At 48.1% G+C, this 17,724-nt stretch overlaps 1 protein-coding gene across 1 annotated transcript in view; it reads left to right on the top strand.

The window, feature by feature from the left end:
- The window catches only part of LOC147987645 (uncharacterized), a 29,443-nt gene extending 18,086 nt beyond the window's left edge, over positions 1–11,357 (top strand). Inside the window, exons 3-4 of the mRNA XM_087540387.1 lie at positions 11,021–11,080; positions 11,161–11,357. Coding sequence (XP_087396513.1) covers positions 11,021–11,080; positions 11,161–11,357 — 257 coding nt within the window. The remainder of the gene's footprint in view (positions 1–11,020; positions 11,081–11,160) is intronic.
- The last annotated feature ends 6,367 nt before the right edge of the window (positions 11,358–17,724 follow it).

The raw sequence follows: 17,724 nt of genomic DNA, 5'->3' as shown, positions 1-17,724 counted from the left end.
TAAAGGCGTTATACCAGGTGTAGAAGCCAACTGTACAGGCTCAGTAACACTTGACGTGGTCTTCGGATCCCCGGACAATTTCCGAAGCGAAGAGTTAATCTTCGATATAGTCCCGTTTCGCAGTGGCTATCATGCCCTGCTCGGACGAACCGCATTCATAAAGTTCAATGCGGTGCCGCACTACGCATATCTCAAGATCAAGATGCCAGGCCCTCGAGGAGTAATTACGGTCAATGGAAACACCGAACGCTCCCTCCGTACGGAGGAGCATACGGCGGCTCTCGCAGCGGAGGTACAAAGTAGCCTTCTCAGGCAATTCTCCAGTCCGGCCATTAAAAAGCCAGACACTGCCAAGCGCACCCAGAGTAACCCACAGCAGGACCGCCTGGCACACTCTGAGGAAGCGTAGCAATGCGGCCCCAACCCCAGCTTTCGCGACATAGCGAAACCAGTACCTCGCGTACATAACTACGCCCTTGAAAAACCATGGGCACAGGGGAAGGGGCACAATAACGGCACGCCCAAAATACGGCTTAAAACATACTAGGGGCTGTCGGATTCTTTTTTTCTTACTTTCAGGACTCCATACTTCGGACGACCTGTTCGGCAATTCGACTGCCGCACAAACGATGCAAGATCCAGGGAGGCAGACAAGCCATGCCGCATTATGGAACCCCCAGGTGGTCTCTATTACGAGCAGTATACCTGTTTTGAATACAATTCCGCGGCCTGCCCCTGGCTAGGACATGTTAAATAGTCCAATATCTTTACCTTATAATACCACTTGTATCGTTCTGCTCTGACAGCAGCCTTTATATAAACAATGCATAGCTTTTTTCTATTTTCTGCATTACTCTCTTTTATATATGTTCATTAATGACATGTTGCACCCGTACACTGTGGTACGGCAAGTACGCCAGGGGCTTCAGTACCCTTTAATATGGTGTGAGAAGCCCGTACACTTTCACAAGTGCGGCACCCCGAACTTATAGCACTATATGCATCGGCTCCGAATCATGATTTGGGTCAATAGTTGGGTTTGCCCGGCTCCTATGTTTTGGTGCCTTACGTTCCGCTATATCGGCTAAGGTAGCACTAGGAGAACCACTGTGATTGTGCCCCGGTTGAGCTGGGTTAAGCACCTCAATGTAGAAAGCTAAAACTGACTGTCATGATGAGGCGAGAGACCGGTCGTTGTTCGAGAGGTTTTTCGAGTCCTTAAAGACTTATGCCGCTTCGAGCGAGGAGCCGGATTTGTCCGGCCAAGGTGTGGATAGCGCCCCGAACTCGGTCTTCCGAACTAGGGGCTTCGCCAAAATTTAAAATTATGAAGTTCTATGGCTAAGTGAGAGTGTTCAAGCATTATAGTCCGATTGCCTGGTTCGTTGTGCTGAGCGCCTCCCTCGAAGGACCCAACTATGGGAAAAAGAGCGCTCAGGTTTATCCTGAACACCCCAGCACTAGTGGCATGGGGGCAGAAGCCGACGACTGGCCATCTCTCAATTTTTTGATAAACGGCCGCACAGAAAATAATATTTTAAATTCAACAAGCATTGCTTAAGCACCTATGAACAAGTTTTCAGCGCACAGGATAAAAACGAGCGAGTTTATTCAAAAATTACATCCTTGGTACATTCATCCGCCACAAGGCGGGCACCCGCAAGAACATCCTTGTAATAGTTCTCAAGCTTGCGATGCTCCTTCCCCGGCGGCGGCCCGTCCTTCACAAGCTTCTCACCGTCCATCTTACCCCAATGCACCTTTGCACGGGCAAGGGCCCGACGGGCACCTTCGATGCAGACGGAGCGCTTGATGACCTCGAGCCTTGGACAGGCCTCCACCAGCGGCCGCACCAGCCCGAAGTAGCTCCCAGGCAGGGCCTCTCCGGGCCACAGCCGAACTATGAAGCCCTTCCTGGCCTGTTCGGCCGCCTTGTGGAGCTCGACCAGCTGTTTCAGCTGGTCGCTCAAGGGCACAGGGTGTCCGGCCTCAGCATACTGAGACCAGAACACCTTCTCCGTCGAGCTGCCCTCTTCAGCTCGGTAGAATGCGGCGGCATCGGATACACTGCGGGGAAGGTCTGCAAATGCCCCTGGAGAACTCCGGATTCGGGTAAGTAACAAGTAGTTTACTTTTATATTTCTGCTTTGCATAAAGAATGCCTTACCCGCTGCTATCTTCTTCATCTCCTCCAACTCTTGGAGGGCCTTTTGGGCTTCGGCCTTGGCAGACTTGGCAGTCTCAAGGGCCGCCGCGAGTTCGGACGCTTGGGTCTTTGACTCAAGCTCCAAACTCTCATGTTTTTTCATGAGAGCCCGAAGCTCTTGCTGCACCTCGCCGACCTGAGCCCCAAGTTTCTCTCGCTCGGTGCACTCCGCGGCCGTTTTCGTTTTGGCCTCGGACAGCGCCTGCTTGAGGGTCGCCACCTCAATCGTGGCCCCTATAATAAGCAGTGCAATCCTGTTATTTTTTGCAATCACGCCTCTCTATAGGCACTTTTTCTGTAAGGTATTTCTTACCTTCTTTCTCCTCGAGCCGCCGCTTGGCAAGGCCGAGCTCTTGCTCGGTCTGCTCGAGGTCCTGCTTCAGGACACCCACCTCCGCAGTCAGTGCGGCGGTGGATAGCAGCGAAGCCTGGATACGCATATTGACTCTTTTTGTTAGACTCCTGCAAAATTTAATAGATCCTCTATTCGGCTTTTCTTTCCGAATGCCAAACAGAGCATCAGGGGCTACTGTCTATGCGGTTATATTTTTACATATTTTTACTTACCTCGAAGCCTGTTAGGAGGCTAGCGCAAGCTTCACTCAGTCCGCTCTTGGCGGACTAAACCTTCTGGATCACCGTACTCATAATAGTACGGTGCTCCTCATCGATGGAGGCGCCGTCAAGCACCTCGAGCAGATTGTCCGGCACCTCTGGTTGGACGGAGGCCGCCGGCTCAGAAGGCTTGCTCCTCTTGGAAGGAGTTCGCCTACCGCGGTCCGGAACTGTTGAAGATTCCGGCGCGGTGTCCGGCACAAAGCCGGACTTGGAGCCCTGGGGGTCTTGTCCCCTTTACTCCTGGGGTCCGGGAGGTCGCCTTGCGGCTCCTCCAGGACCACCTCCTCCTGCCCCGGAGCTCGTTGCGACGCCACTTCGGCGTCGTCCGCAGTGCGGGGGGAGACAGCGGGCGGAACTGAGTTCACGTCCGATGAATCCAGGGAGCCGCTCGACGACTCGTTGAGTTCGGCCCGGGGCGGGCTGCATAATTATGTTCGACATTAGGGAAATCTGTGCAACAAAGGAACATCATGAGTTATTCTGATATCCGAACTTACGATTTCGCCGGACGCTTGGCCCTGTTTGGCCACTCCTCTTTGCCCTCTTTGGCGTTGGGGGCGTAGTCCGGCGGAGGGGTCTTCCTTTTCCTAGACCCCTCGGCCTCCCCCGTTGGGGCGACCTTCCTCTTCTCTCCTCCCTCCGCTGGGGGGAGAGTTTTCTTCTTCCTCCTCCTCGTTTTCGCAGGAGGAGGGCGTCTCGGACTCGTCAGATGACGAGTCCGACACCACCACATTACGGGAACTCTTTCGAGTCCCCGTGGCCTTCTTCTTCTTGGCCTTCTTCTCCGGCACCACATAAGGCGCCGGAACCAGCAGCTTCACTAGGAGAGTAGGGGCTGGGTCTTCGGGCAAGGGAGCCAGACAGTTAATCGATCCGGACTTCGCCCGCCAAGCCTGTCAAAGGTAAGGGAGTTTAGATCCCGCATAGTGTCAAACTATGAAAAAACTTAACATCATGTAAAAGGTGAAAATAGCTTACCTCGCTAGCGTGACGCTGCGAGCTGTATCCGCGGTCCTCAGAGGCGAATGTGGGAGCCTCGGCGCCTTTGGTTAGCACCTTCCAGACGTCTACATACGTCATGTCGAAGAGCCTGTTAAGGGTTTGGTGCTGCGCCGGGTCGAATTCCCATAGATTAAAGTCCCGTTGTTGACACGGGAGGATCCGGCGGACGAGTATAACCTGGACTACATTGACGAGCTTGATCGGCTTGCTCACCAGGGACTGGATGCATGTGTGCAGTCCGGTCACCTCTTTTTGTCGCCCCACGATAGGCCCATCTCTTTCCAGGACATAAGCCGAGTGGGGGGTCCAGATAGGAACTCGGGGGTTGCGATCCATTTCGGATCGCGCGGCTCGGTGATGTAAAACCACCACGATTGTCACCCCTTCAGGGTCTCCATGAAGGAGCCCTCGAGCCATAGGACGTTAGCCATCTTGCCCGCCATGGCGCCTCCGCACTCCGCCTGGCTGCCGCGCACCACCTTGGGTTTGACGTTGAAGGTCTTGAGCCAGAGGCCGAAATGGGGGCGGATGCGGAGGAAAGCCTCGCACACGACGATAAACGCCGAGATGTTGAGGATGAAGTTCGAGGCCAGATCGTGGAAATCCAGGCCGTAGTAGAACATGAGCCCCCGGACAAATGGGTGGAGTGGAAAACCCAGTCCGTGGAGGACGTGGGGGAGAAATACTACCCTCTCATGGGGCCTTGGGGTGGGGAGAAGCTTCCCGTCCTCGGGAAGCCGGTGCGCGATGTCTTTGGACAAGTATCCGGCCTTCCTTAGCTTTTTGACATGGCCCTCCATGACGGAGGAGACCATCCACTTGCCTCCCGCTCCGGACATTGCTGGAGAAGGTTGAGGTGGGAAGTGCGGGCTTGGGCGCTGGAGCTCGAGTGCGCAGGAGATGGATAGGCAAAGGAGGAAGAAGGCGTAGGTAAAAAGGTGGATCCTTATCCCCTTATATGGGCGGATGCAGTTGTGCGTCCCCACCAGCCTAGTAAAACTCGCTTGTCTCCCAAGCGCCGTGACAAATGGCGCGGTTGGGTTACCCACGTCCGTATTGATGAGAATCCCGTAAAAGGGGTACACGACCTCTGCTTTGACAAGACGTGCCAAGGAAACTGCCTCGCAAAACGTGCTGAGGTGGAAAAGTAAAAACGATTCGAGTAAAGGACTTGGCCGTAGTGTGATGACGCACTGCGGAATACGTCGGCAGATTTGATTTGTGTCAATATTATTCTCTCTATGGCAATATGTGGAAACTTATTTTGCAGAGCCGGACACTACTCTTGGTGTTTACAATCTTCTACGAAGGACTTGGAGGAGGAACCCGCCTTGCAATGCCGAAGAAAATTTGCGCGACGGACTCGTCGTCATTGAAGCCTGGTTCAGGGGCTACTGAGGGAGTCCTGGATTAGGGGGTGTTCGGGTAGCCGAACTATACCTTCAGCCGGACTCCTGGACTATGAAGATACAAGATTGAAGACTTCGTCCCGTGTCCGGATGGGACTTTCCTTGGCGTGGAAGGCAAGCTTGGCGATGCGGATATTCAAGATCTCCTACCATTGTAACCGACTCTGTGTAACCTAACCCTATCCGGTGTCTATATAAACCGGAGGGTTGTAGTCCGTAGGCAATCAACTCCATACACAACAATCATACCATAGGCTAGCTTCTAGGGTTTAGCCTCCTTGATCTCGTGGTAGATCTACTCTTGTACTACCCATATCATCAATATTAATCAAGCAGGACGTAGGGTTTTACCTCCATCAAGAGGGCCCGAACCTGGGTAAAACATTGTGTCCCTTGTCTCCTGTTACCATCCGGCCTTGACGCACAGTTCGGGACCCCCTACCCGAGATCCGTCGGTTTTGACACCGAAAGGCGGACTACATAATCATATTCGACGTTAGGAGAAGCAGTGCGACAAAGATATGCTATGAGTTACTCTGGCATCTGAATACTTACGACTTCGTCAGGGGCTTGGCCCTGAGCAGCCACTCGTCTTCGCCGCCGCCGGCGGTGGTGGAGCAGTTCGGAAGGAGAGTCCTTCCCTTCTTGGACCCTTCGGCCTCCCCGGTTGGGGCGGCCTTCGTTTTCTTGTCTCCCCCAGCTGGAGGGGGAGAATCCTCATCTTCCTTCTCCTCGTTTTCACAGGAGGCATGCGTCTCGGTGTTATCGGATGATGAGTCCGATACCACCTGGCACCGCGAACTCTTTTGGATTTCCTTGGACTTCTTCTTGGTCTTCTCCAGCACCTCATAAGGAGCCGGAGTCTACATCTCCGTCAGGAGAGCGTCCGTAGGCTCTTCGGGCAGAGGGGCCGGACAGTTGATCTGTTCCAATTGAAGGAAATATGCCCTAGAGGCAATAATAATGTTATTACTTTATTTCCTTATATCATGATAAATGTTTATTATTCATGCTAGAATTGTATTATCCGGAAACATAATACTTGTGTGAATACATAGACAAACCAAACGTCACTAGTATGCCTCTACTTGACTAGCTCATTAATCAAGGATGGTTATGTTTCCTAACCATAGACATGTGTTGTCATTTGATTAACGGGATCACATTATTAGAACAATAATGTGATTGACATGACCCATTCCATTAGCTTAGCACCCGATCGTTTAGTATGTTGCTATTGCTTTCTTCATGACTTATACATGTTCCTATGACTATGAGATTATGCAACTCCCATTTGCTGGAGGAACACTTTGTGTGCTACCAAATGTCACAACGTAACTGGGTGATTATAAAGGAGCTCTACAGGTGTCTCCAAAGGTAAATGTTGGGTTGGTGTATTTTGAGATTAGGATTTGTCACTCCGATTGTCGGAGAGGTATCTCTGGGCCCTCTCGGTAATGCACATCACATAAGCCTCGCAAGCATTGCAACTAATGAGTTAGTTGCGAGATGATGTATTACAAAACGAGTAAAGAGACTTGCCAGTAACGAGATTGAACTAGGTATTGAGATACGGACGATCGAATCTCCGGCAAGTAACATACTGATGACAAAGGGAACAACGTATGTTGTTATGCGGTCTGACCGATAAAGATCTTCGTAGAATATGTAGGAGCCAATATGAGCAGCCAGGTTCCGCTATTGGTTATTGACCGGAGACATGTCTCGGTCATGTCTACATTGTTCTCGAACCCGTAGGGTCCGCACGCTTAAGGTTTCGATGACAATTATATTATGAGTTTATGAGTTTTGATGTACCGAAGTTAGTTCGGAGTCCCGAATGTGATCACGGACATAACGAGGAGTCTCGAAATGGTCGAGACATAAAGATTGATACATTGGACGGCTATATTCAGACACCGGAAGTGTTTCGGGTGATTTCGGAGAAAACCAGAGTACCGGAGGGTTACCGGAACCCCCCCCCCCCCCCCCGGGAGAAGTAATGGGCCATATGGGCCTTAGTGGAGAAAGAGAAGGGCAGCCAGGGTGGGCCACGCGCCTCCTCCCCCCTGGTCCAAATTGGACTAGGAGAGGGGGGGCGGCGCCCCCCTTTCCTTCTTCCCCACTTCCTTCCCCCTCCTAGTAGGAGTCCTACTTCTACTAGGAGGAGGACTCCTCCTTGGCGCGCCTATAGGGCCGGCCGGCCTCCTCCCCTTCCTCCTTTATATACGGGGGAAGGGGGCACCCCTACACACACAAGTTGATCCACGTGATCGTTTTCTTAGCCGTGTGCGGTGCCCCCTTCCACCATAATCCTCGATAATATTGTAGCGGTGCTTAGGCGATGCCCTGCGATGGTAGAACATCAAGATCGTCACCACACCGTCGTGCTGACGGAACTCTTCCCCGACACTTTGCTGGATCGGAGTCCGGGGATCGTCATCAAGCTGAACGTGTGCTAAAACTCGGAGGTGTCGTAGTTTCGGTGCTTGATCGCTCGGGCCGTGAAGATGTACGACTACATCAACTGCGTTGTGCTAACGCTTCCACTGTCGGTCTACAAGGGTACGTAGATCACACTCTCCCCTCTCGTTGCTATGCATCACCATGATCTTGCGTGTGCGTAAGAAATTTTTTGAAATTACTACGTTCCCCAACACCGATGTCTCCACCCAGTCCTGTCAAAGGCATGGGAGCTCAGACCCGCGCATGGTTAAGCTATGGGAAATAAATATCCTACCAGATGTACAGAACTTACCGAATTCGCAGGGCGCTTCGCGCTTAGCCCGCGGTCCTCGGTAAGAGAAGGAGGGACCTCGGCGCCCTTGAACAGCACCCTCCAGACGTCTTTATGCGTCCGTATTGATGGAATCCCGTGATAAGGGGAGCACAATCTCTGCTTTGACAAGATGTGTCAAGAAAACGCCTCGCGTTATGTGCGGGGCTGGTTAAAGAAAAACGGTTTAAATAATTACCGGGCCGTGGCGTGATGTCATGCTGCCAAAACGTGTCAGCAGATTAGACTTGTGGAAATATTATTCTCTCTATGGTGGTATGTGAAACTTATTTTGCAGGGTCGGACACTATCCTTATATTCAAACTCTTCTGTGGTGTATTCGGAGGAGGAACCCGCCTTGCAATGCCGAAGACAACACTGCGCGCCAGACTCATCGTCATTGAAGCCTGGTTCAGGGGCTACTGAGGGAGTCCTGGATTAGGGGGCCGAATTTTTTATTAATAGTAAATGATAATTCTGTAATTCCGAAACTGGTAAAGGGCTGGTGAAAATTATAAAAATAGGAAGGACGCCAGGAATAATAGCGTCCAGGATGGACTCTATTGCTAACTGCGTCCAGGTCTGGACGCTAGTACGGATGGCGTCCAGTCATTGCCCTTTCATTGGTGCTCTGATTAGGCTCAACCGAGTCGTTTTACTTTGATAGATATAGATTTCATGACCTATATACTCTAATACACCTACACCCATCGCTTCTTACCTTGCTTGGTGGTAAGCAAGCTCTAGCACGGACATCATCAATCATCACAGGAGCAACATCATCTCACAAGCTGCTTGTCATTAGGATCATTCTCTCATCATTAGGATCATCCACTAGACCTATGGTCTTGTGTATAATTTATTCAATGGTTACAAACGTACATTATATATTTGGCTAGGTTGTTACTTTTGGGCAATACAATTGGTAACTGCTAGTTTATGATAATAGATAAGTTGATCTTGAGTCGGCTGTCGTGCTTTTGCCTCTACGTGTCAGTGCACCACTGCCAGCACTTCTGGAAGCATGGTGTGCCAGTGTCGTAGCCCAACGTGTACCTGCCGCATGGGTGGCACCTCAACCTCAATAGGGTTCTGGTGCCGACCGTGCCGGACTCAGGCCGCACGCAGCTGATGGAGATCCACCATCATCGTGTCTACTCTCGGACGACCTTTGCCGCAACCCAGCGTCCACAATGGATTCGCAGAACTAGGACACGTAGTTCGCCACTGAGCATGACCAGCATTGTCAGTCGTGCTACAAGGATGCGTCCTGTGCACCATCCACCATCACCGTCGGTCATGGTGAAGGGGGGAGGATTAGGAGGCCTACATTGTGGCCCTCGAGGAGGCCACAAGGAGGTTCATTGACGAGGCCGAGCGCAAGGAGCTCGCCAAGTGGCCTAGCCTTGCACACGCACTGGTTGAATCGGCGGCTAGAGTGGAGCCTAACATGCCCCCACCGCCCCTAGCACCGCTTGCGCCCAAGCCTATGGAGGAGGAGCCATGGCCACGGCTTGGGCAATCATGGTCGTGGACGAACACGTTGCCATCGTATATCGTGCATGCCCGTGTGGATGGGCACAATAGACGAGGAGGCCGAGTGGTAGGCTGTAGAGCAGGCGATGAAGGCCGAGCGACAGAAGAAGCATCAGCTGGTGGTGCAGCAAGTGGCTACGTTGCCAGCCATCCAGCAGGCGTTCCCGTGGATGGAGACGCCGGTCTACGTCGACCTGGCCAAGGAGGAGGAAGAAAATGACGATGATCTACTGCCCGCCGCTAACTGTTTCTTTTATCTTTTCATTTAATATTTTTTTAGTTGTAATTACTGTAAATTGGATTCTGCTAGCTGTTTTGTAAAAAAATCGAAATCTAGCGCAAATGTGAAATATGTTTGTCCGAGCATCTTCGGACCGACGGACAAAAGCGGAAATTGACGTCCGGTTGACCGATCCAAATGAACAAAGAACGAAGAAAATATGTATCAGTTTAGGTTGCCGCATTGGAGTTGCCCTTAGGTCGGACGAAGGCGAGGACTTTTCTAGGCTAGGTTGAACCAAGCATTGGACGCTGCTAAGAATAGCGTTCAGGTGTGGACGTGGTTTGCAACAGCGACCAGGTCTGGACGCTACTATTGATGGCGTCCTTCCTATTTCTTGAAATTCTAACTTATCATTACTAGTTTCGGAATTACAGCATTATTATTTATTATTAATAAAAAAATCGGATTAGGGGGTCTCCGGACAGCCGGACTATATCCTTTGGTCGGACTGTTGGACTATGAAGATACGAGATTGAAGACTTCGTCCCGTGTCCGGATGGGACTCTACTTGGCGTGGAAGGCAAACTAGGCAATACGGATATGCATACCTCCTCCTTTGTAACCGACCTTGTGTAACCTTAGCCTCCTTCGGTGTCTATATAAACCGGAGGGCTTTAGTCTGTAGGACAACATACAATCATACCATAGGCTAGCTTTTAGGGTTTAGCCTCTCTGATCTCGTGGTTGATCAACTCTTATACTACTCATATTATCAAGAATAATCAAGTAGGACGTAGGGTTTTACCTCCATCAAGAAGGCCCGAACCTGGGTAAAACATCGTGTCCCCTGCCTCCTGTTACCATCCGCCTTAGGCGCACAATTCGGGACCCCCTACCCAAGATCCGCCGGTTTTGACACCGACAACGACCGGCGGACGAACCCTAGGTACGGGCGACGCGGCCCCCGGCGGCGGTCATGGAGGCCGACCGCCCCAGGGGCGGCGCGCGGGTGCGGAAGCGGCGGCGGCGCCTAGGGTTTAGGATCGACTTACGATAGATACCATGTTAGAAGAGAGAGGAATTTGGTGGAATAATTGTTCGTTGTATTGCTTGAGCCTCGTGGGCATATATAGGAATACATGTTCTACTTGAAGTACAAGGCAAGCCAAAATATTTTCTAGTCTAACCTATATTTTCTAATACAATCACTTTACTCAACACCCATGGATGACCATTACACGAAGAGGAAGCCGCCCCACTGTACGACTATCTGGCCGCAATTGTTGGGCCTTGGCCCCAACAACATGGTGGTAACGCCTACTCATCTTCATCTCTTGCAAAAAAGTTTAAGCTGATTGGCGGTAGGAGTAAATACTTTTTGCATGCATAGAACCTGTGACTCTGAGCACGCAGAGGCGACCAACCAAGAAGCAGCGGAGGAAGAAATCAAGCATAGTTGGCGCGCTACTACCTCTCGAGGGCATCAACACAGCCGCTTCGACTTCGACCGGCACGAATGATGCTTGGACGAGCCGACCTGCAGTGCCTTATTCGCTGTCAACGCTCGGCTTCGCAAGGAGTATCTGATACTTCCTCTGTAAACTAACATAAGACCGATTACATCACTCATGTTCATGTAGAAGCTGAATCAGTGTTTCGTTGTGCGTTACAGACATTGACGACTGTTTGAAAGTTGAGTTCATGTCAGATACTCAGATTGTATCGACACACATGCTAAAAGGTAAGTTGAGTTCAGTGTTTGAAAGGTGAGCATGCATGAGAAATTTCAGTGTCATGGGATGATACAATAGGATATTGTGATCGAAGCTTTCACTAAATTATGAGAAAATTCCTTAAATGACACTGTTTTAAATGTTGTTTCCTTATTTGACACCGAAAAACTTTTTCTTCCCTATCCAACACTGTGTCTAAAATTTATGCCTTTTACGACACTTTTATCCATTTGGAGCCTTAACGATGTTAAATGACACCTGAAAAGACCTATTTACCCCTTATGTGATATGTGATTAAAATTGTTATGTGGTAGTTTAGCTTCATTATACGACTCTGTCTAGATGTAGTTTAGCTTCAGTACTTCCATATAAAGACGTCGGCGGCGCATAATAAATTGCACGCGAGGACATGATGCAGACATGTTAGAGGGCACAGATCTCATGCAGCTCGTGGCGTGGCGCGCAGTGAGCGGCATGGGGCCAGCAAAATTGTAGCAGGCAAGGTGCGTGGTTCAGCTGTGCGGAGGCATACGGCGGCTGAGGGCAGCGCGTTTGGCAACGGCAGGGCGCACTGGTTAGCAGGGTGGCCGGTGTACATCAATACTAGTACATGGCACAGTACATACTCGATCGATAGTATACACAAGTCAGTACGATTAACATTGTAGTCAGTGCTTGTACTTTTTTGTGTGAAAAAACCAGTTTCTGTACACGATCGATGGTAGTATACAACAAGTCAGTAAGTTAATAGAGTTGAGATTGAACGAAAGAAAATAAACAGGACCGACAAGATCATGTGCCCATCACCCACCTCGTGTGTTCGTATTGTGGCCATCAGCCAGCCAGCGGGAGATCGGCTGCTTAGCTAGCTTCGTCTAATACGTATAGCTTGGAAAATACTCTGAGCTAGCCTCGTATGTGTGTACGCCGGAAACCACATGGCTACAACGCCATCAAGGTTGGGACCAAGGCTCAAAACGAGACAGACGGATACACACATACACGTAAAATTTTGATCACAAATCACACGAAGGGTAAATAGGTCTTTTCATGTGTCTTTTAACACTATTAAGGCATAAAATGGATGATAGTGTCATAAAAGACATAAAATTTAAACTCCGTGTTAAATAAGGAAGACATTTTTTCTCAATGTCAAATAAGGCAACAAATTTTAAGACGATGTTAAATAAGGAATTCTCTCCTAAATTATTGACCAACTTGAAACAGGCTTCCACCCTGCTTTACGTATGAGCACCGCTAGGCATCAGACTACTATGTTTGGCTCCCTATCGGCTGAAACAAACTGCCCGAACCCCGCGTCGCTCGTCCTGGGCGACACGGGAGATCCCCACGCCGCCGTTGCCTGCTACACTCCGCGGCGCCCTCGTCTCCACCGCTGCCGCCGGCTTCGCCGCGGTGGCGGCGGCCCTCGGCTCCGAAGGTGGCGCGGGGGGTCCCAGCGCACGTAGCGATTATTTATGGATCCACAGAGGCGACGGCTTCGTGCCTGGGTGACGCCGGCGGATGATCTCACGGCAGCAGCTGCATCTTGAGCCGTGGGGCTTGGATCCGCGTGGATCTGGCCTCCCTTGACGCGGCTGCTTCTCGCCGGTGATGGCAAGCCAGGCCGGCTGCTTCGGGCATGGTTGTGGCACCGTTCGGCTCCTACCTCGTGTGGCGTTTGGGCACGCGGTGCTGACCTCCGCGGATCTGGCGCCTCGCTTCCGGATCTGCCCCTGGTCGTGCCTAGGAGTGCGATTGTTGTGGTGGTACGGCCGCAGCCAGTGGTCCTGGGCGCCAGGGTCTCGTCCCGTGGGTGTGCGGCCGCGGTGGTGGTGGGCCGTAATGTTGTGTCAGTTGATCATACTGTCATTAAGCGGCGATCACTCCGACCAGCGGCGATGGCCTTGCTGCAGTTTGAGGTGGCCATCTAAAGGTCTTCACGAGAGTTTCATAGATGCAAATTATTCACCACGATGACTTGACGCAGAGGGATGGTTGTGGAGCAACGGCACATCTGCATGTAGTTGCTGGGACTGTGGGAAAGTGGTGGCGACAACACATCAGTGACTTCGATGGTGCTGCTATAGTTGAGCACCCAATCTCGAGATCTGGGGTGAAAGCCTAGGTTTGGCCTGAGTCGGATCCACTTGGCAATGGCGATTTTATTATATCGTTACCTTGTTGAAGGCATTGCTCGGATATGTTCGGACTGATTTTTCAGGGTGAAAACCTAGACTCTGGTCTTGGATGGTCGGATCCGGCGATGGTGGCGTTTGAACGTCGCTCCCTTCTTGAAGGCGTTGCTGTTGAAGAATCTCGTCGTCTGTGTAGTCCTGAGATGGTTGGTGTGGATATAGTCATTGTTGTAGTTTGCCGGTTGTGGAACTGGTCGCTTTGGTGCTTTTTTTTCCTCGCCTACATATAGCTTTGGTCTTATATGACTTTACTATTTGACGGCGTGTTTTTGTGTGCGTGTGTTAATGTTGGCTGTGTGCATCTTAGCTATGCAGAAGCCGGATGTGTGCTCATTATGTTTGTATTTCCTTGATGCTTCATTTTGAGTCAATAAAAATCACCCTTTATCGAAAAAAATGTTTGGCTCCCTATCAGTATCAGACGAGTTCTTGTCTGTTCGATCCACAGCATGCTGGACATCCAATGTAAGTACTAGTCAGGCCGTGAGTTTTGCTAATTTGTTACGTTAATTGAGTGCTTCCCCATAACTGTCGCGGCATCCATCGCACTTCTGGCTTTTTACGTGGAAGTAGTACGTGTGCAAACAAAAAGCTCCTTTGGTGCACGGCGTCTAGTGATATGCATATCCTCACCATTCGGTTTCGTGTAGATCATCATCTAGCATTTATGGAACAATCTATAGGAGCGATGTGTTTGTTATTTACCAGGCTGTATTGGCCGCGTAATCCAACAGGCTTGGTCCTGGATTCCTGCTGCATGCGCAGTATATGTCCCGCGAGCAAGCACCGTAGTAGCCCGCATTTTAGAACAGGTTGCATCTTGTACCATCTTCGGGTACGGATCAGGGCACAGAAAAGTTTGCCAGCTCGCTCGGCTGGATTATTTGTCTGATTGAGCAAAATAATTCTTCTTCACATATAAGTTGACCATGTAGAAGTTTTTTCATAGATGTTTATGTAACCATTAGTTGGTATTCACTTGCGGCACTTTAGCTAATCACGTGGGACTAATCACGGACGGCGTGCAGTGTTATATGAGCCACACAATTACATGCATGCAGCTCTAACCGAGTTTACGCAAGTAATTTTTTGTTTATGAAACTTAATTATTTCCATTACTAACCATCAGACGTACTAATTGCCCCGACACTCGCCCGGTACGTAGCACTGTAACCATCTGCTTTGATCAGACCAGATGGCCCTTCTCGACTTACCCCCGGCTATTTAAGATTGAATCTCACGCTAAGTTGCTAACAGATACTCCTACATGACACTAACAGATAGAGCTATGAGATCGATCCTAACCTGCCCAAAACGTTTACAACAGCACACGCAACCCTGCACAGTTTATACAACATCGTTGTACAATTTTTAACAGTGGAAACACTGGACTTATCCCACACAAAGCATCACATTCGGCAAATTTCAAATTAACAGTTCGATTAATCAATCGCCAGGTTAGAGGCCAACAACACTGGTCATGCACACAGAGATGTACGACAACTCGGGTAGGTCCTTCATTTAAAGACACTAAATACCGGGGCCAAAACTTATGCGAGGCCAAAATTCATGTAGGTCACGCAGACAAACACAAAGTGCCCGTGCCAAAATTAGGGACGAGCCGTTTATGTGCTATGTGAGGCCAAAATTCATTAAATAGGTGTAGATCTCATGCACTGTTCACCTGAAATGAGCGGGGCCAAGCATGCATGAGGATGCATCCATTGACGCATGCACATGTTGTGTAGTACGAGCTCAGTGCATAGAAACTTGGACATGTGCCGAGTTTGGCATCGGATCCCAACATGATGGCACAAATAGGAGCGGCAATATGGCTGCACTTTATTCCGATCCTGGACCGTACCTTGTGTATATAGCGCTACAGTAGGGAACCGGTGTATCATTCATATTACATGCCGGCACTCATTGTATCCATCTCGAAGCATGCATGACACGGCCTAGATAAAGTGCGCCAATACTGCTGTGCGCTGAAAGTGCGCTCCGGCGCAAACTCCTCCTTACCGGAGCCGGGAGCTACCGGCATAGCATCCATCCTCCACATGCTTTATGATCTATGCATAAGTGGGGCCCATCCATATGTATAATCATGTATTGAGAGAGGTGATCTTTTGTACTTCCTCCATTTCTTTCTAGTCCGCATATAAGGATTGGTCAAAGTCAAGTTTTGTAGAGTTTGACTAACTTTACATTAAAATATATAAACATTCATAATATGAAATCATTATTATCAGATGCACCATGAGACGTATTTTCATACTATATAGTTTTAGTATTGTAGAAGTTCATATTTTTTATATAAATTTGGTCAAACTTTGTGTACATTGACTTTGACCAAATCTTATATGTGGAGTAAAAAGAAATAGAGGGAGTACGTAGTCAAATCAATGTCAGACTAGTAGGGTCCATGTCAGGGAGAGGCAGTACTTTTTGCAGTGGCATGTACGCATGCATGCAGCATCTCTCCTCTCTCAAAAACAAATCCAAGCATTTTATTTTTGGTTACATTTTAGACGACCAATATTTTTTACAGCATTGTTCTATTATTTAAAAATTTTCATATATTCATATTCTTCAACATAAGATCTTTATAACGAGCCCAATCTTGAATATATTTAAACTAGTTTATTTTTTACTATTTCTATCATATCAAAATATTAATTTCACTAATTTCAAATTACAATTTTCGAAATGATTGAAATCAGTTATTGAAATGATTGAAACCACTTCTCCGAATATAGTTTTCTTTGTGAGTTTCATATTCTAGCTTGTGAAACTGTTTCTTCAATGGAGTAACTGTGATGTGTTTTACTAAAACTAGTGAAATCTATCTTTTGTAATGAGTGTAACCAGTTTTTTGAAACAAGTGAAATATAGTATTTCAATTGAGCGACTGTAGTGTGTTTTCTGAAATGAGTGAAATGAGTTATTTGAAAAATGTGAAATATATCTTTTTGGTGTGAAACGACTTTTTCAATGTGTGATACTGATATTTCTGCTGAGTGAAATATGTTTCAATATTTTTTTTCATAAATACGAAGTGAAATTACTTTCTCAGATATATTTTGTAATGAGTGAAATCAGTTTTCTGAAACTAGCGAAATGGGTGAAATCTACATTTTGTAAATAAGTGCAGTGTGTTTCCTGAAATGAGTGAAATAAGTTATTTGAATAAAAGTGAAATAAAACAATAGATAGTTAAAATATAAAAATAAGAAATTAGTGAAATAGGTTATTTAAAATATGTGGAATTGACTATTTCAAACACGTCTAAGTTGCAGTCCACATATTTCACTCAAGTTTTTTAGTGTGTTTGTCAAGGTGTTTATTCTCCCGCGCCAAAATATGTGAAATTAGTTATTTGAAATATGAGAATTGGTTGTTTCATTGTGTTGAATTTATTATTAAGAATATATTAAACTTCTGTTTTACTACTATATCAAATATATATGTGTCTTTGTGAGTTCCATATTCCAGTTTGTGAAAATGAGCGAAACACTAGAAAAAACTTTAATGAAATAGTGAAACAATTTAGTGTTTTATGAAAGTGATTTCAAAGATAATTGAAACATATAAAATAAAATATATTTCAAACATATCCAAAATTGATCTTGTTCTGTAGATCTTGTCACCACGAATTCAAATATACAAAAAGTTTGAATAATGGACATTTGGTTCAAAAGATATAAGTCATTAAAAATATAAGGATGAAAATAAAATGCATGTCATATGTATCCCGTGAGTGCATGCATGCTCTCTTCTGTAAAAGCTAACAATATCTGACACTAGTACATGTATTGCTATGTGTAGTCTGATATCTAAAAATAGAATATAAAACCTGCACGAATCTTGATGAAAACGATGGAGGTTGGATTGCCCACCAGTACATCCCGGCACCGGTAAAATTACTTATTCGGTAGTACGTGGGCTTGAGGTAACGCGGGCCTGGTAGTTAGCTTACATGCTTGATATACCGTGCTCTCCGTCATCCATCCATGCCCATAT

This window comes from Triticum urartu, chromosome 2A (assembly GCF_056163025.1).
Source record: "Triticum urartu cultivar PI428250 chromosome 2A, HENAU_Tu73, whole genome shotgun sequence".
NCBI lineage: Eukaryota > Viridiplantae > Streptophyta > Magnoliopsida > Poales > Poaceae > Triticum > Triticum urartu.
Note: the sequence above shows the minus strand (reverse complement) of the source record. Positions and strands in the feature narration are given on the sequence as shown.